Raw genomic sequence first — 15,253 nt, 5'->3', positions numbered from 1 at the left:
CAAAATCTCTCCAAAATAGCATCTTAGTTTCCAGGGTAGGATTTGCACTAGTATCTCAAAGGAAGGGAGGACTCCATTTTGACTATACTGGCCATTGTATCAAGCACTTACTCCATTCTCTATTCTTCGATCACCAGGCACTTTCACACCATTTCTTTTTAAGGCTGGATCTTGAGACCTTTGTCCAGTCCCTAGACATAAATACAGGAAAGCCAAAGATGGTAAGATATTTTAGAATTTTTCTTATCCCTTTAGACATAGCATTCAATACAAAAGGAGAAACAGTACAATCATTTTGGCTTAAACAACATGCTCTTATCACTAAGATAAACTTCACTGATGACACAAGATATTTTAAGAAGAGGCTGCTGTTCATTGTCAATATTTATTTTAAGATATAAGACTGTTGAAAAAACAGACAAACAAAAAGCTTAACCAACAGTATGCTATTTCAATATTTCCCCCACTGTCAACAAGCCCCTAGTAAGTCTGCATTATAGACGAATTGTCACAAAAACATGCTCCCCTCTGCAAATGACACAAAAATATCTGGTTAATTCACAGAGAGGCATTTGGACCACAATGTCTTAAAACCAACACCTAGATGTTCTGGTCCGCCTTTGTCAACTGTCTCACAGAGAATATAAATAACAATAGTTAAAGGTTAGTTACCTATCATGAAAGATGCACCATTTAATCTACAGCTAACTATTTGCACATCAAAGTTTAAAACCACAAATTTTTTTCTTCCTGGCAGTCATTGTGACAGTAAAGATGCTACTTAACTAGAATCCTACTTGAACGTTTCCATCAAGTTATGTACAAATGGTGTTCAGATGCCAAATACCAAGCTCACTCATTTCCTTGTAGGACATACATACAGCATGAAGCCATCTCTGTTAGCTTCTTGCCCACTTGATACCTATTTCAAGAGCATCTACCTAGAATCATAGAATGGTTTGGTTGGAAGAGACCTTAAAGACCACCACGTCCCAACTCCCCTGCCATGGGCAGGTACACCTTCCACTAGACCAGGTTGCTTAAAGCCCCATCCAACCTGGCCTCGAACGCTGCCAGGGATGGGGCATCCACAGCTTCTCCGGGCAACCTGTTCCGGTGCCTCACTATTCTCACAGTGAAGAATTTCTTCCCGATACCTAATCTGAATCTTCCCTCTTCCAGTTTAAAGCCATTATCCCTTGTTCTATCACTCCATGCCCTTGTAAAAAGTCCCTCCCCAGCTTTCTTGTCGGCCCCTTTAGGTACTGGAAGGCTGCTGTAAGGTCTCCCCAGAGCCTTCTCTTCTCCACGCTGAGCAACCCCAACTCTCTCAGCCTGTCCTCACAGAAGAGGTGCTCCAGCCCTCGGATCATCTTCGTGGCCTCCCCTGGACTCACTCCAACAGGTCCATGTCCCTCTGGTGTTTGGGGCCCCGGAGCTGAAGGCAGTACTGCAGGGGGGTCTCACCAGAGTGGGGTAGAGGGGGAGAATCCTCTCTCTCGACCTGCTGGTCACGCTGCTTTTGACTAACTGAAGTGCTCCTAACTATTCATTTGCTCTTCCTCAAGCATATTGCTTAGCAATGCTGTGGTCAATAAAATGCCAATAATCCATATAGTATAAGCACCCTGGACTTGAAAAACTACATCCTGACAACTAAACTGCACTATAAGATCCTTAGTATGTATAGATGGCACAGCTTTAACTTTTCATGTACTCATTCTATCATTATTACGCATTTCAAACATCAAGATACATTTAGCCAGTTTTAAAACATGCTATGTACAATGCCACTTAACACAAATGCAGTATTTCCAATACCAAGGAAGATTACCAAGGATGAAAACAGAAAAACGGGAAGATGACGACTGATTTAAAGGTAAAAGTCTTAAGGATTCTACTGAAGAGATCAATATGGAATGCACAGAAAAAACTTGTAGAGCAAAAAGTAATTTTCTTTATTTAGATTTTCAATGCATAGTTATTACGTTCTCAGAGAACCTGACTAGGCAGTTCATTTGATGCTACTCCCGAAATAAATACAAATGTGTAGATTGTGGGAGAAACATCGAAGAACTCTATCTTTTGCCAAGTATGCTAAGTTTATCACCCTGGTAAAGTATTACCCATGTGAAACATCCTAAACCCAAGTAATAAATTACATTACTGGACAACAGTTTGGTTACTAGATTTAAAAGAAGAGACTATCACAGATCTCTAGATATTTAGCTGTGACCAATATATTTAACACAGGATGTGCTTGGATGCTTTGGTGATGATCAGTTCTAGAAAACCTGTAAGTTTCAATTTGAATTTAATGTCCCCAGATCTGGCAAGGGAGGATGAATTATTTACCAAAATGAACAGGTTTTCCGTTACTAGCATTCTCTATTCAGAAGAAAATAATGCTCAGACCAAAAAGGGCTGCAACACCATACTGACTACCAACATTAATAAACAACATACACAAGCTGTTTCCTCAATCTTGACAAACAAAATGAAACTTAGACAAATGAACCAGCTGAGATCAACACCTACCTGCTTCCCGGCAGGGAGAGCGTTCATGCCGAAGAAAGAAACGAACCTCACTTCTCTGCATCCCAAAGCGCTGCAAAATATCCAGCATCCGTTCGTTATCGGCTATGGGACGTTCTGAAAAGGTAAAAAGCCAGCTGGCTATTACATCCCTATGCACATACCAAAACAAAACAAAAACAATCTGTCCATCATCTTTCACTTGAACACCTGTTATTACTCAGGTGCAGGGTGTGCACCAAACCCTTGCCCTCACCCAAGGCATTTCTACCTTTCCCTTTGAAAAGTGCTGTACCACTCCTTGCTTCTGAAATTAAACTACCACCTCTGAAAAGCAGATATAACCCTTTAAAAGTCCACCCCTCAAGGGAGGAGCTGAGGCACTGTCACAGCCCAAGGGGAAGCAAACAGGTAATTTAGAGCTTTTGGCTCTAGTGCCTGAAGTCTTGTATTTGCTAATCATCTTATCCACTCACCACCGCAGGAAAGGTGCTAGTGTACCTTTTGTTCCATTTCTGTAGTACCTCCAACAAACTTATTTCTCAGTCATTCCCACCCCCTCCTCAAAGGTTCCTCTGCCCCAATTCCTACATGGACTCATTTACTTCCTATTCCAATGAGAATTAAGAAAGATGCAAAGATAAACTCTCAGAGAAGGGGAATTCTTCTCTTAATGCTTCCTACGGGTTGCAATCAAATGCCAGATTGCAGTCCTTGCATTCAAGCTCTGGCAGAAGCACTCAATACCCTGAAGAGGCTCCTAGGCAGTACCCAACGGGTCTGATCCTCAGCAAGCCATCACAGCTCCTGTCACTTCAAGCGTTCTCCTATAGTTCCTGTCAGCCATAGATCTGGCTCACTCTCTCGGACAATAAATTTGATGAGGTTCAGATCACATGCATTTCAAAAGCCGTGTTTCTGATAAACCTGGAAAAGCCAAACTATTTTGGATTCGTGGCTCAAAGGAAAGAAAGACAAGACAGTGAAAAGCAAGTCCAATAAGAATTTGCTATTCTTTTGAGACAGCTAAGATGAAGTTTCTTGAAAAGTTACATGCACAAGGTCCACTGAATTTCTTTTATTGCTCTTGTTCCCAAGTTCAGGATTCAGTAACATCTCTAATTTTTAAGCCTTACTTGTTGCCTTTTGATATTACAAAAATCCAATGGGAGTCTATATCTACCGCCTTCATTTATCAGTACTCCTCCCTTTCTGTATTACTGTTCTTCCAAATTTTACACACTTCATAGCCGAGAGTTCACAGAGAAGATATAATTAGAATTACTTATTGGCCTCCAAATCTTTACATAAAAAGAATAGCTTTTGTTATTCTAGACATTTTACTATACATTTTTATGCCTATGTTAAAAGTGATGGCAAATATGTGGTCAATATATTATAGTAGTCAACTTTACGTAGTCAGGATACTGTCATAGTATCTTATGACACCATCTAATACTCATGATCAGATTAGATCCATTTGCACTGAGTGCCAGACACACAGAATATATTGTTCCTGGCGTGAGAAATAACACAAGCAGACAAATACCAAAATTAAATACTCCCACTTTTGCACCAGTTTTGTTCTTCCTGATGTTGCTTTTGTTGGATGTTTCCTTTCATTATTTAAGCAAGGGGAGGAAAAGGGGGGGGAGGTGGAAAAAAGGACAAGAAAGAAATCACATAGTAGTTCATTCATATTCAATGGAGAGTCTTTCAAGGTCACTATCTTAATATGGAATAATCAATTCAGGGGAAAAATTGTTGGTGTTAAGTATGAATGTTTTCAGTTTCATAAGAAGAGGAGCTACTAACATACGTTTTCAGCATTTGAAAAGCACTTTTCAACATAAAAGTGTTTCTTTAAATGAAAATGCTGCAGCTGTGCTCAAGCAATCTAGGAAGGAAAATTTCTGGAGTCACTGTCAAAAGAGATTAGCTTTACAGAATAAGCAAGTAGGTCACTGTTACAGAAAAAGAAGTCTCTCGGCGGTTACTTGTCTAGACAGCTAAAAAAGCTCTTAATCTGCTAAACCTTAATTCAAGAAAAACAAAGGCAAAAACAACAAACCAACAGTATTGCTGTCAGATTTCTATCTTAAAGAATATTCAACTGAAACTCTATAATCAAGAGAGATGCCCTTTCCACAAGGATTCTGTCAATACCACTCAGTGACTTCAAAGGAAGGTCAAAGAGAATTTCAAATACCAAACAAATCTACATTTGCAAAGCTCAAGAAGAACAAACAATCAGACTTCATTTTTAATTCCCAGTCTGTCTCAAAGAAAAAAAAAAAAAAAAAGTCTTTATACATGCACACACCTTTTGACTGCTTTCCACGGTGACCAAGGTAGTCACTCAACAGAATTCTGGCAATAATAGGAAGATCAAGAATGCCCTGATACTCACCAAATTTCAAGCAAAACTGGGAGAACAGCAGAGCAGTAAACTTGCCCCCTTCAGGGAGCAGAGTGCCTCAAGCACACTTGCAGCAATCTTCCAAAGTACGCTTAATAAGTTCTGACAACAGAAGCTCAAATTCCTGAGCAAGTGTCAGAAAAAGAGACAAGCTATCTAGGAAGAATCTCAGTAACTGAGGTCTGAGAAGTCATTTTCCAACATAAAGCTTTTGCTTCTACCTCAGAAAGCTAGCTGCCATGCATCACATTTGTTGTAGAATAAAGTTTAATTTCTTCAGTGTAAAATGCAAACAAAGGAGAAGTCATGGCGTATCTTGGCAAAACAAGATAGTGAACTTTGCCGACATCTAAAGTGAGATTAAGTAAAAACTAAAAGTTATTTCTCTCCCTACCCACCCCCCCTCTCAAAGATATTTATGAAAACACATCTTGCAAACGGTTCCTACTGGATCTTACACAGATGCTTAATAAAGGATATATTTTACCCAAAACAACATGCATATACTTCATGCAGTACTCGAGTCTTTTAATGTTACTCGATTTGAGACTACTGCATTTTTCATTACCAAGCACAATTTGAAACTGTATACAGTTTTACATACACACCAGTGTTTGTATATAGAAATAAATAATTAGCAAATATGACAGGATCAGTGAAGGAAGCAATAATTTAGTTCCTAAAACACTTGTCAAGGTTTTCACTGTATAACAACAATAGCTGTGCAAGTCACATTTAGATATCTGTTCTTGTGGTATCTCATGACATTTTTGCAAAGACTAATCTCAGAAAAAATTCTCCGCTTCACTTCATGTTTCTGTATCCAGATTATTTTCTCACATCTCCTTGAGTACCAGAGGGGCTGACAACTTGATTTTACAAAAAAACCTCTATGTATTATACGGTCCCACTCATCCAGAAGTTCACTTTTCAGTTTAACAGACCATGTGGACACCAAGTACTGGCAGACTTCACTTGCCTCTCTGTATAGGTGCTTTCCCTTGATTTCAGGACAGCCTCAATGCCCTTTCCAGCACACTCTCCATCAACATCTCAAAAGCCCATCAAGAATCCAGGTTCAGGAAACATAAGGAGAGGAGCTGCCCACTCTAGCAGGGCTCCAACTTTGGTAACGACAGGAGAACCCTGTCCCTCACCATCACAACCTGTGCTCTTTAACAGGGTGTGGGGCTACACTAACTATAAATTCAGTGGTTTTACCACACCAAAAACCACAAGACAACCCAAGAGACAATGCAGGTATCTCATGCTATTAAACAAACTCCAGTTCACCAAAGACTTCTTTGTACATCTGTGAGCCTGAGTTGACAGCAGAGGAAGACAGAACATAAGGTCTTATCTGATTCTTTCATAATTTTGTTGAAGCATCTCAAAGAAGTTGGATCAAGTATCATTATTTTTCATGACTTAAAATCCTGTCCATGATTCATCTATTTTACACCTCTGGATGGCTACCAGTATCTAATGAGTACCATGGAGACAGGAGATAGTCAAGAGTCCTTTCCCATTTAAGCCATGAAAAGTTAGCCATGCTTTAGCTTTTGATTTGCTTGTTGACATGTTACCCAGTTCCAATGAAGCACTGCAAGCTAGGGAGATTTGAAATTCCAAGACAAAAATCAGCAAGAACACCAAATAAACAAAAAAAAAGCCACAACTAGCCACATATATAGAACTCTCTTCCACTGGCTTAAAAGGAAAGGGGACAGTCAAAAGTACTTTCTACATCCTCTCTCCCACCCGCCACACACCTTCTTTAGAGTACTTCACAACAGGTAACTCCTACTACTTCTGGTAACACTCCTTCCCTTCGAAATCAAATTAGCACAATTGGGAACAGTAAAGGCATCATCAGAAAAAGGAAGTTTTCCTTTGTCACTGCAAGGGAAAATAGCTATGGGGTTGAAGAAATTATTTTGACTAGGTCACAGAACTACTGATACTTACCACTTCAAAAACCCTACACAGGCCACTGGGATCCCACTGTGGGGAGAAGAAGGAAGAGAAAACAACTCCCCCACGCCCTGCAGAGACTCATTTGAGTCAGAGAAGGGCTGCATACACACCAGAACATCTGCATGCTTGATTACCCTTCTTTCGCCTTTAACTCATTTTTACATGTGTAAGCCTTTCTGTAGATGCATTATCATACAGCAGGTCTGATGAAGATACTAACAAAACTGTAAGGCAGAAACCCTCTGGGACAGGATCATGTCTGTCAGGTCTCCATGCGCTACCTTATTAGAAGCAGCGAATGCCCAGCAATTCACAAAGTGCAAGCCTAACCTACCTGAGCCACACCACACTTCAGCCAGGTGGCACTCATTCTCACCAGGCTCCTTGCACAGCTCCACCACATCTCTGCAGGTTGTTTCAGGGGTGACTGGCACCTCAGTGAAGTGCTGCTCATTGTTACTGAGGTACACCGTCAGAAACATCTGGAAAAGACAAAGCCAACAGCACACAGTTACTTCATAACACAAAGCCAGGCTGCATACTGGAGTCACAATCCTCTCATTAAATGCATTATTTTCAACACAATTGTATCATTTGTTATCAACTACTGTGCATACAGAATTTCAAAACAAAACCAAATTTCTTTTTAAGGTACAAGGAAGTGAGACACTATGGAAGTAATTCTCTACTCAACTAAATTACATTGCTGGAGGATTGTTTGGTTTTAAGTCTGGACTTACTGCTCCTTCCTTCTCTCTTAAGGTGATGTGCCAGAAGTGTCCTCCCACCTTATTATACTTATATACTGCACCCATTTGACACAGCAAGAGAAAGTCATCTAGAGTTCAGAAATAATCTTTATAGTGAAAAAAAATAGCAATAACATCAGGGGAAAGAAAAAAAAAAAAGACTACAGCTTATTACCTATGCAGTGAAGTGGAAACAATTTTCATTTCCACAACACATTTCATTGGAAGGTTTCTTAAAAACACAAGTCGAGTTGCTATGCCCTTAGTCTCTGTCTGAATAGAAGGTCCCCCCCAAACACCATTCACAGAAAAGCAAGGATATTTTAGTTGGCTTCCTCTTCACAGCTGTAGAAGGATCCTTGATCTTTGGTTATTGTTCTGGATAAACACACCACACAGCTAGACATTATTCCTGCTCGTGTCTTTCCTCCCACAACTAGAAAACGAGCATTTTAAAAATTATTTGCCTTATTTGATAGAAAATATTGAAGACTACTGCCTCTGAACACCACCTCGCCATATGCTATTAATATTAAACTGCTATCAAAGTTTAGCTGCTAGCTAAAAATTAATGTCTATTCTCTTCCGAGACCTATTCTCAACTTCAGTATCAACTGGCTGCTAGCTGCGTGACTTCCAGCAACACAAAAAAATCCGTCAGGTATCTCCAGAAAGCAATTACTCCACTAAGCATTTCAAGCATAGAAACCTTATCAATAGGCTACACAGTTCAGTCTATTTTCATACAGCTGGAAAAGCTGTTTTTGCAGGGAAAGAAACATATCCTTGCATGTCCTCATTTTTACAGGGTAAAAAGGTATACATCCTCCCAAACAACAGTTCAAAGGTAAAAAAAAAAAGTCCAAATCAAGCAAGGCAAGAGAGAGGTATAAATACCCTTCTAAATTTAAAAAAAAAAAAAAAAATATCAAATATAACCAACCAAACAACAAAACTATTATCACAAGTATTATTTCTGTGATTTTGTGTGAATACTCGGGAATGAGTATTTTTGATTCCACTGCAGACAGAAACTCAGCCCCATCTTCTTCATAGTTTTAGGAACCCCCTGTTGGGGATTCTCCCAGAATACAAGCATACACACACACACACACCCCTGATGTCTCCAAAGCTTTTCCAGGGCTCTTTCGAGTGCCAAGATCCCCTCCACCCTTACAAAAGAAGCTGCCTCAATTCTTTTAAAAACTTCTGCGAAAACACTCCACACTCAGCATGTCTTGTTATACAGAGTGTAAGTCTTTGTCCCGCTTGTGGCAGTATAAACACTTGCAAACAGTATTTCGGGCCCTGGCACTGCACCAGATTTTGCACCAAGAGCATGCAGAGTTTCTGATCGCTGGTTTTGCCCAGCTCCCCAAAACAACAGTTTCTGATAAATTCCTAAACACCTTCTACAAATATCCACAGAGCAGAAAAAGCCTCCTGAAAGAGAGCTCAAAACTGCCTGCAGTCCTTAGGAAAAAGTTCAGATCCCCCAACCATCTCCTTGTCACATTATGGGGAAAAAAAAACAACAAAACAAAACAACCGAACACTTGGAGCTTGTAAGGAGGGTAATTGAGAGAGAATGTGGAAAATGCAAAGGCAGCAACAAAATTCCGGTTACTGACTGATGGGAGCCAGTGAATCCTGTGGAGGGCAGGCAGGAGTGGGACACCCAGCACTTGAGGATTTTAAGCTTGAATCAAGGCTGCTCCCCACTCCACAGTTCTGCTCTTGGAGGGGAGCATCCCGCCAGCCAGCCGGGGTCACAGCTCCTCACCCACGGGCTGTGGGGAATTTGTTTTAAGACTGCTCCCTCTCCGGTGTGCTTCATGTGGGCCAGAGCTGTGTGGTAGGCAGTCAGGTAGGATCAGTTTATCACATACACCTACTACACAGTGAAGATGGGCGCAACCGTTGTGCTGTTTACAGCACAGCACATTCAAGTACTGACCTAAATTAAGAGACAAAGCTTTCCAAGCAGGAACTCTGGTACTCAGCTTTAATCTTTTGTCACTTGAACATGCTGTCTTATAAACGCAGTGTTTCTAGAGGAGGATGACAGTGAGGGATGCCACATGCAACGAGGTAAGGATACCACTTAATCACAAAAATTGGGGCAGAAAAGTATAAAATAAAAAAAAAAGGCCCCCAAATAGCTTTAGAGCAGGGTTATATAGATACATAAAACACATTAATGCTTCACATTTAATGTTGTACAACCTCGTATTCAGAATGACACTAAATCGCACAGGCTGTGTATCTGCAGGAACATTTGTTAGTTTTAAAATATGAGCTCACAGATGGGAATTAAGAGAAAATTATTAAAAACATGGCATTATACACAAAGCAGACCTAATTTGACCCTAGCAGGGCTGTTCACTCTTCAGTGTGCCCATTTATATCCAGTTGTTAATCCTTAGGATTTACCATTACAGACAACTACACAGGAAGAATCACAAGTTGCCATTTCTATCCACAATGCTCAGGATAATTACTAATACATTAAGCCAAGAGCACTCAAACCTGGTGTCTGGGGGCCATTTCTGAGACTTGGTAGTGTCTGCGTTACCTCTATCCCACATGTTCTAAAAACTGGGGGAAAAAAGGCAACCAAACTCTGCAAATTCCCTAAAAACAGACCTCAAAGTCTTAAGAGTCTAAAGCAGTTAAAAAGCAACAAAATTGACGTGACCTTCACAGTTATCTCATCCCACTTCCCTTTAGTTCCAGGGACAATGCTGAGATGATTCAGAAGTCCTCTACGTAGCTGTGTCCCTCCTCTCCCACCCAAATGGTGGTCATGTTATCACCTTGGAGGTGACAGGCAAGGAGCCATCCCTGCCTGCTTCGCTGCCTGCAAACCTGTAAGGTCTCCTGGGGTGGCCTGCTCCCACCTGGCCATGGCTGAGCCTAGGGCAAGCACTGAGCAGAGAGCATCCATCACAGAGATGTCTCTCTCCCCAGAGAGGCCTGGAGAAAGAAAAGAAGCTGGTGTGAACCAAAATCCCACTATGGCTTCTTGGTGTTGCCTGTAACCCTTGGTGGCTGCTGTGGCTTGCACCACCTTGCATTGGGATCCTGAGAAATCATCCTTCCCCTGGGAACAGTTCAAATGCAACATTTATTAACCACCCTACCAGCTAGTTTATATTGCTGTTTGATCACTGTGCAGCAGAAAAAAAAAACAAAGGAAATGAATACTCTCATGACACCTTGTTCAGAAGTTTAAATCATGTAGACTGCATCAAGCTAGAGCATAAAGCAGTCTTTTGCTCCTCCCTGAAACCAAAGACGTTAAGACAGTTATATATAGGCATTAAGGAATTAAGATAGAAGGAAAAAAGAAAAACAACATGCAAAAAAAAAAAATCGGTTTCAAGCTAGGTGTAAATGAAACACTCGATAAAAAAAAGAAAGACAAATTTCAGTCAGACCTTGCACTTTTTAAAGGCAGCATGCAGGCAAATACTGAAATATCTGACAATTCCATACAGCCTTGAACAGGGGTTTTTTCCTCTCTTAGACTTTTAAAGATTAAGTTTTAAGAAGGCCCAGCGTACAGACCGAGCACTTTTAAACAGGAGTCAGGTCCCTAACTAAGTTCTAAACTAAAGATTTCCCCCTCATTCCCCACCCTCAAGATGCACTCATTGTTTATAGGTACTGAAAAGCTTTCAAAATGTAAAAGCATTCCAGTATTGTGGCATACTTACAAGAAACCAGGGATGTATTGTGTACCTACCGAAGCAGTTCCTTTTAAAATCACATCATAGATTTCAGCTGACTCTGCTACAGCACAGAAAAATAAAAGTTTGCAGTTCTGAAGTCACCAAATGAGGCAGTTCAATTGGATGCACCAAGGACATCAAAGGGATTACCAAGGACACATGAGCTAAAACAAGAGAGAGTTTTTGCAAGGAATGACTGCGACACATGACTTAAACAACTGAATGGCAAAGCAGAGTACTGAACATACAGAAGGACTTTGTGTCTCAAAAAAGCCTGCCACTTAAGACACAAATCTAAGAAAATCCAAATTGGTATGAATTACAACTTTGAGTCCTCTCAGTATGAAATATATCATTTTGTTCCAACCCACATTACTTATGCATCACCTCCAACTACAGCCACTAAGTCTGGACTGTAACACGCCCAGGAACAGGAAGAGAAAGTAGCAAGAAAAGCAACCAAACAGGAGAGAAGATGGTATCAATTAAAGCAAGTCACACCCCACTTTATAATCCTCTTCTGCACATCAGTCCCAAATAGCCTTACATTTGCCTGTAAATCTGACCTACTTGTTCCTAAGCTCATCAACAGGATCATTTCATACAATTGCACTGATATTAAATATGACGTAACACCTCTCAACATCTGCAAGTAAGTCTTCAACTGAAAGTAAAATATTTACGAATGGCTAACTCTAGAAAAGTGCTAGGCTATGACCACACTACATTTTGGCTCTTGCTTTGCCATATTAAAAAAAAAAATAAAAAAACAAAACCACAAAAAAACAGCTTCCAAACATGTTTGGAACACAAACCCGAGCAAACACATGCCTTACAATTTACATCCATCCAACGAGATACTGTTCCATATCAAAGACACGATATCAATCCTCTCCTTAGATCAGAAGACCTCAATTATTGATTAAAAGGAGGGAAAAAAATATAAATGCAATTTACGTTTCAGCTTTGATGGTGTTTCTGTAAGGATCAGACTTCTCTTACTCCTTACTTATTATAAAACCAGTATAACACATCTTGGGTATTAAAAGGCTGTTAAATTGGACATTTTCTAATTAATATACTAATAATATACCAATTATTCAGGATGCAAGTATTCAGAAGAAAACTCTATTATTGTGTGTGATGCAAATTAAAATACATGGACTTCATCAAATCCTGAAACTATCTGAGTTTAAAGGATGAACATACTTTTCCCTGCCCCCAACAGTTTCTAGTGAAAGATCTAATTCAGATCATAAAATTTCAACAACAGAGAACAATCTTCCAGGGTAACTAACACTCAATCCCTTATAAAAATATTATAATCAAGTACAGAATTTATTAAAATACAAACTAACTTAACCCTAGTTTTCACTATTTGCTGAATACCTGACTTTATGCAGTCTTCCTGTACAGCTTGTAATATACAATACAAACTGTGGCATCCATTCACACAGTATTTTTCATCTTCAAAGCATCTTATGACCAGGAAGTTGTGACAAGCAAGCAGTTTCCTACTTCACAGGCAGGGGAAACCGAGGCATAGAAGGAGGCAAGGACAGAGACAAGAACATTATTTGGTAGCCAAACAAGCATACTGCTTCTGGAAATTGTGATTCATTCCACCACGTTGCATTAAAGCTAATAATATAATTCTGTACCACACTCCATATACTCTGCATTTTAGACCGAAACCTAATACCCTTGAACCACACAAGACTAGTGTTGGGGGGTTTTATATTTCAGTAACACAGCTAAGTAATGGTCTTAGCTTGCATAACAAATTTTCTCAGCTCTCATTTTTAAGGAGGCATTAAAAGTCACTCTTAAGGTTGACAATGCAATGCTTTGCAGTAGTATTCTATTGATATCTGAGTTATACCTACTATATTACACTGCAAATGTTTCAAGCATAGACAATATAGCTTCCTACAACAGGGAGAGCACGTACACCTGATGTGTTATATAAACAAGCCTCCAAAAAGGAGCTCATAGCACGCCTTTCAATGACTTTTCTATATGGTGTGGTTACACAGAAGCAATGTACGTCAATACAAAAAATACATTTCACAAGTATGTGAAACAGATTTTTCTAAACACTGTGTGGGATGGAAAATAGTTACAATATGATTTACATCCTGAATTATAATATATTTCAGAGGTTAATTTTAGTTAGCTGAAAAAACTAGCAACATAACATTTTTAGAATTAATAGATTAACTATCAAATTTCAAGTACAGATGACAGAAATGAGAAATAACTGCTTCTACCCACAGAGCTGATACCCACAGTTTAACCACAAATGAGTCTTTCCCGATAAATATAAAATCCCTCCAAACAAGCAGTTTTAAATGGAAGTCTTGCATCTTACCTAGTGGGAACACTGATGCTGCACCTTCCCAGATAGCTGCGAAGAAATCAGCTGCTAAAATAGATATTTTTGCTGACTTGATGCAACTTTCTAAACAACAGAAGACAGTCTGCACAACAGCACATTTTCCTGTTCTGATAAGCAGCATTCTGAGCTGGTGCACAGTTACAGCTCTCCATTTAATGCAAAGTATACCTCAATAATAAAGTAATTTAGCGATTCTTTCACATCAAGTTCCTCAGAACCCTAAAACAGTCCTTCAGTAGGCAACACGCTCACTTATTGTACCTGAAGATTAAGGTAAGCAAAAGATTAAGGTAAGTAAAGATTATAATAGACTTACTAGAGGACAGGCACATGGGATGATTGCTATCCCCAATCCTTTTCATATTCAGCTGTTCAATAAAGCTAGATTCAATAGAAATGCAGAGTAAAGTTTAATGTTTGCCTATAGCCACATCCAAATGCATGGAGTTAGGTTCTTGCCATCTCACCCGCCGCACACACTACTCCATTTATATTGTACTGGCTTTTGGCCATAAATATGAAAAAGGAAGTTATGATGCAAGGTAGGTGGAGTACAGTAGGAAGCACTGTGGGATTGTTCAGATTATTCCCAGTCTATATAAAGCACAGCCCTTTTCCCTTGTAATTGTATCACAGGAGAAAACAAGACTCAGTCTTTGCTCTCAAAGGCATGGTAGTTTCTCCTTGTATAGATTATTTTGAAGATAAGTTTATTACGTATTTGTATTTTATCTTTGGTAAAAATGTCCATTTTTTCCAGGACTTAAAATACAATGTACATCTACGTGCACCTTTGGGGGGATGGGGAACAAGAGCTGGAAACAGCGGAGAGGAAGCTTTCTCCTCCTCTTCCTTTTTTTCCTCCCTCTTACTCCTTAACGTAGAGAGAACAGAATGAAAGCCATCTGCTTTTGGTATACACTAGTTAAACTGGGCAAAAGCTATAGCACAAATGCCACATTACGTCTCACTATCAGGCATGCATCTGAATCATCATTAGGGGAAAACAGTCTGAGTTCTGGTCAAGCATTGTTACCATCTGAAATCAATGGATGTAGGTTCAAAATCCTCCCGCTTCATAGACTGCAACCTCAAAGACCAAACTCAGCGCTTCAGTTCAAACTTACAAATGAGGAAGATGGGATTACAATCTTCCTGCCAAACCTTATAGAAAATTATCATCATCTTAGTTTAGCCTCTTTGGTTTTGTGAAATCTGTCAGGCATAGCTCAGGACTGGTAAGCACAGGATTCCTAACCTACATCCTCTTTCAGTAGGGTATTATGCACAAGGTCATTAAGAAGAGATCACAGGATGGTCAGGGTTGGAAGGGACCTCTGGAGATCACACAGTCCAACCCCTCTGCCAAAGCAGGTTGACCTACAGCAGGTTGCACAGAATTGCATCCAGGCAGGTTTTGAATATCTCCAGAGAAGGAGAC

General features: G+C 39.8%; 1 protein-coding gene across 1 annotated transcript in view; it reads right to left on the bottom strand.

The window, feature by feature from the left end:
- Positions 1–7,413, bottom strand: part of TP53BP2 (tumor protein p53 binding protein 2) — a 30,237-nt gene extending 22,824 nt beyond the window's left edge. The window contains exons 1-3 of the mRNA XM_009697007.1: positions 7,266–7,413; positions 2,539–2,652; positions 112–191 (exon numbers count right to left, since the gene is read on the bottom strand). Of these exons, the coding sequence (XP_009695309.1) occupies positions 112–191; positions 2,539–2,652; positions 7,266–7,413 (342 nt within the window). The remainder of the gene's footprint in view (positions 1–111; positions 192–2,538; positions 2,653–7,265) is intronic.
- Positions 7,414–15,253: the final 7,840 nt, after the last annotated feature.

The sequence above is a fragment of the Cariama cristata genome, unplaced genomic scaffold, assembly GCF_000690535.1.
Source record: "Cariama cristata isolate BGI_N322 unplaced genomic scaffold, ASM69053v1 scaffold19833, whole genome shotgun sequence".
In the NCBI taxonomy this organism is placed as follows: Eukaryota; Metazoa; Chordata; class Aves; order Cariamiformes; family Cariamidae; genus Cariama; species Cariama cristata.
The sequence above is the reverse complement of the archived record's forward strand: the minus strand, read 5'-3'. Positions and strand labels throughout refer to the sequence as shown.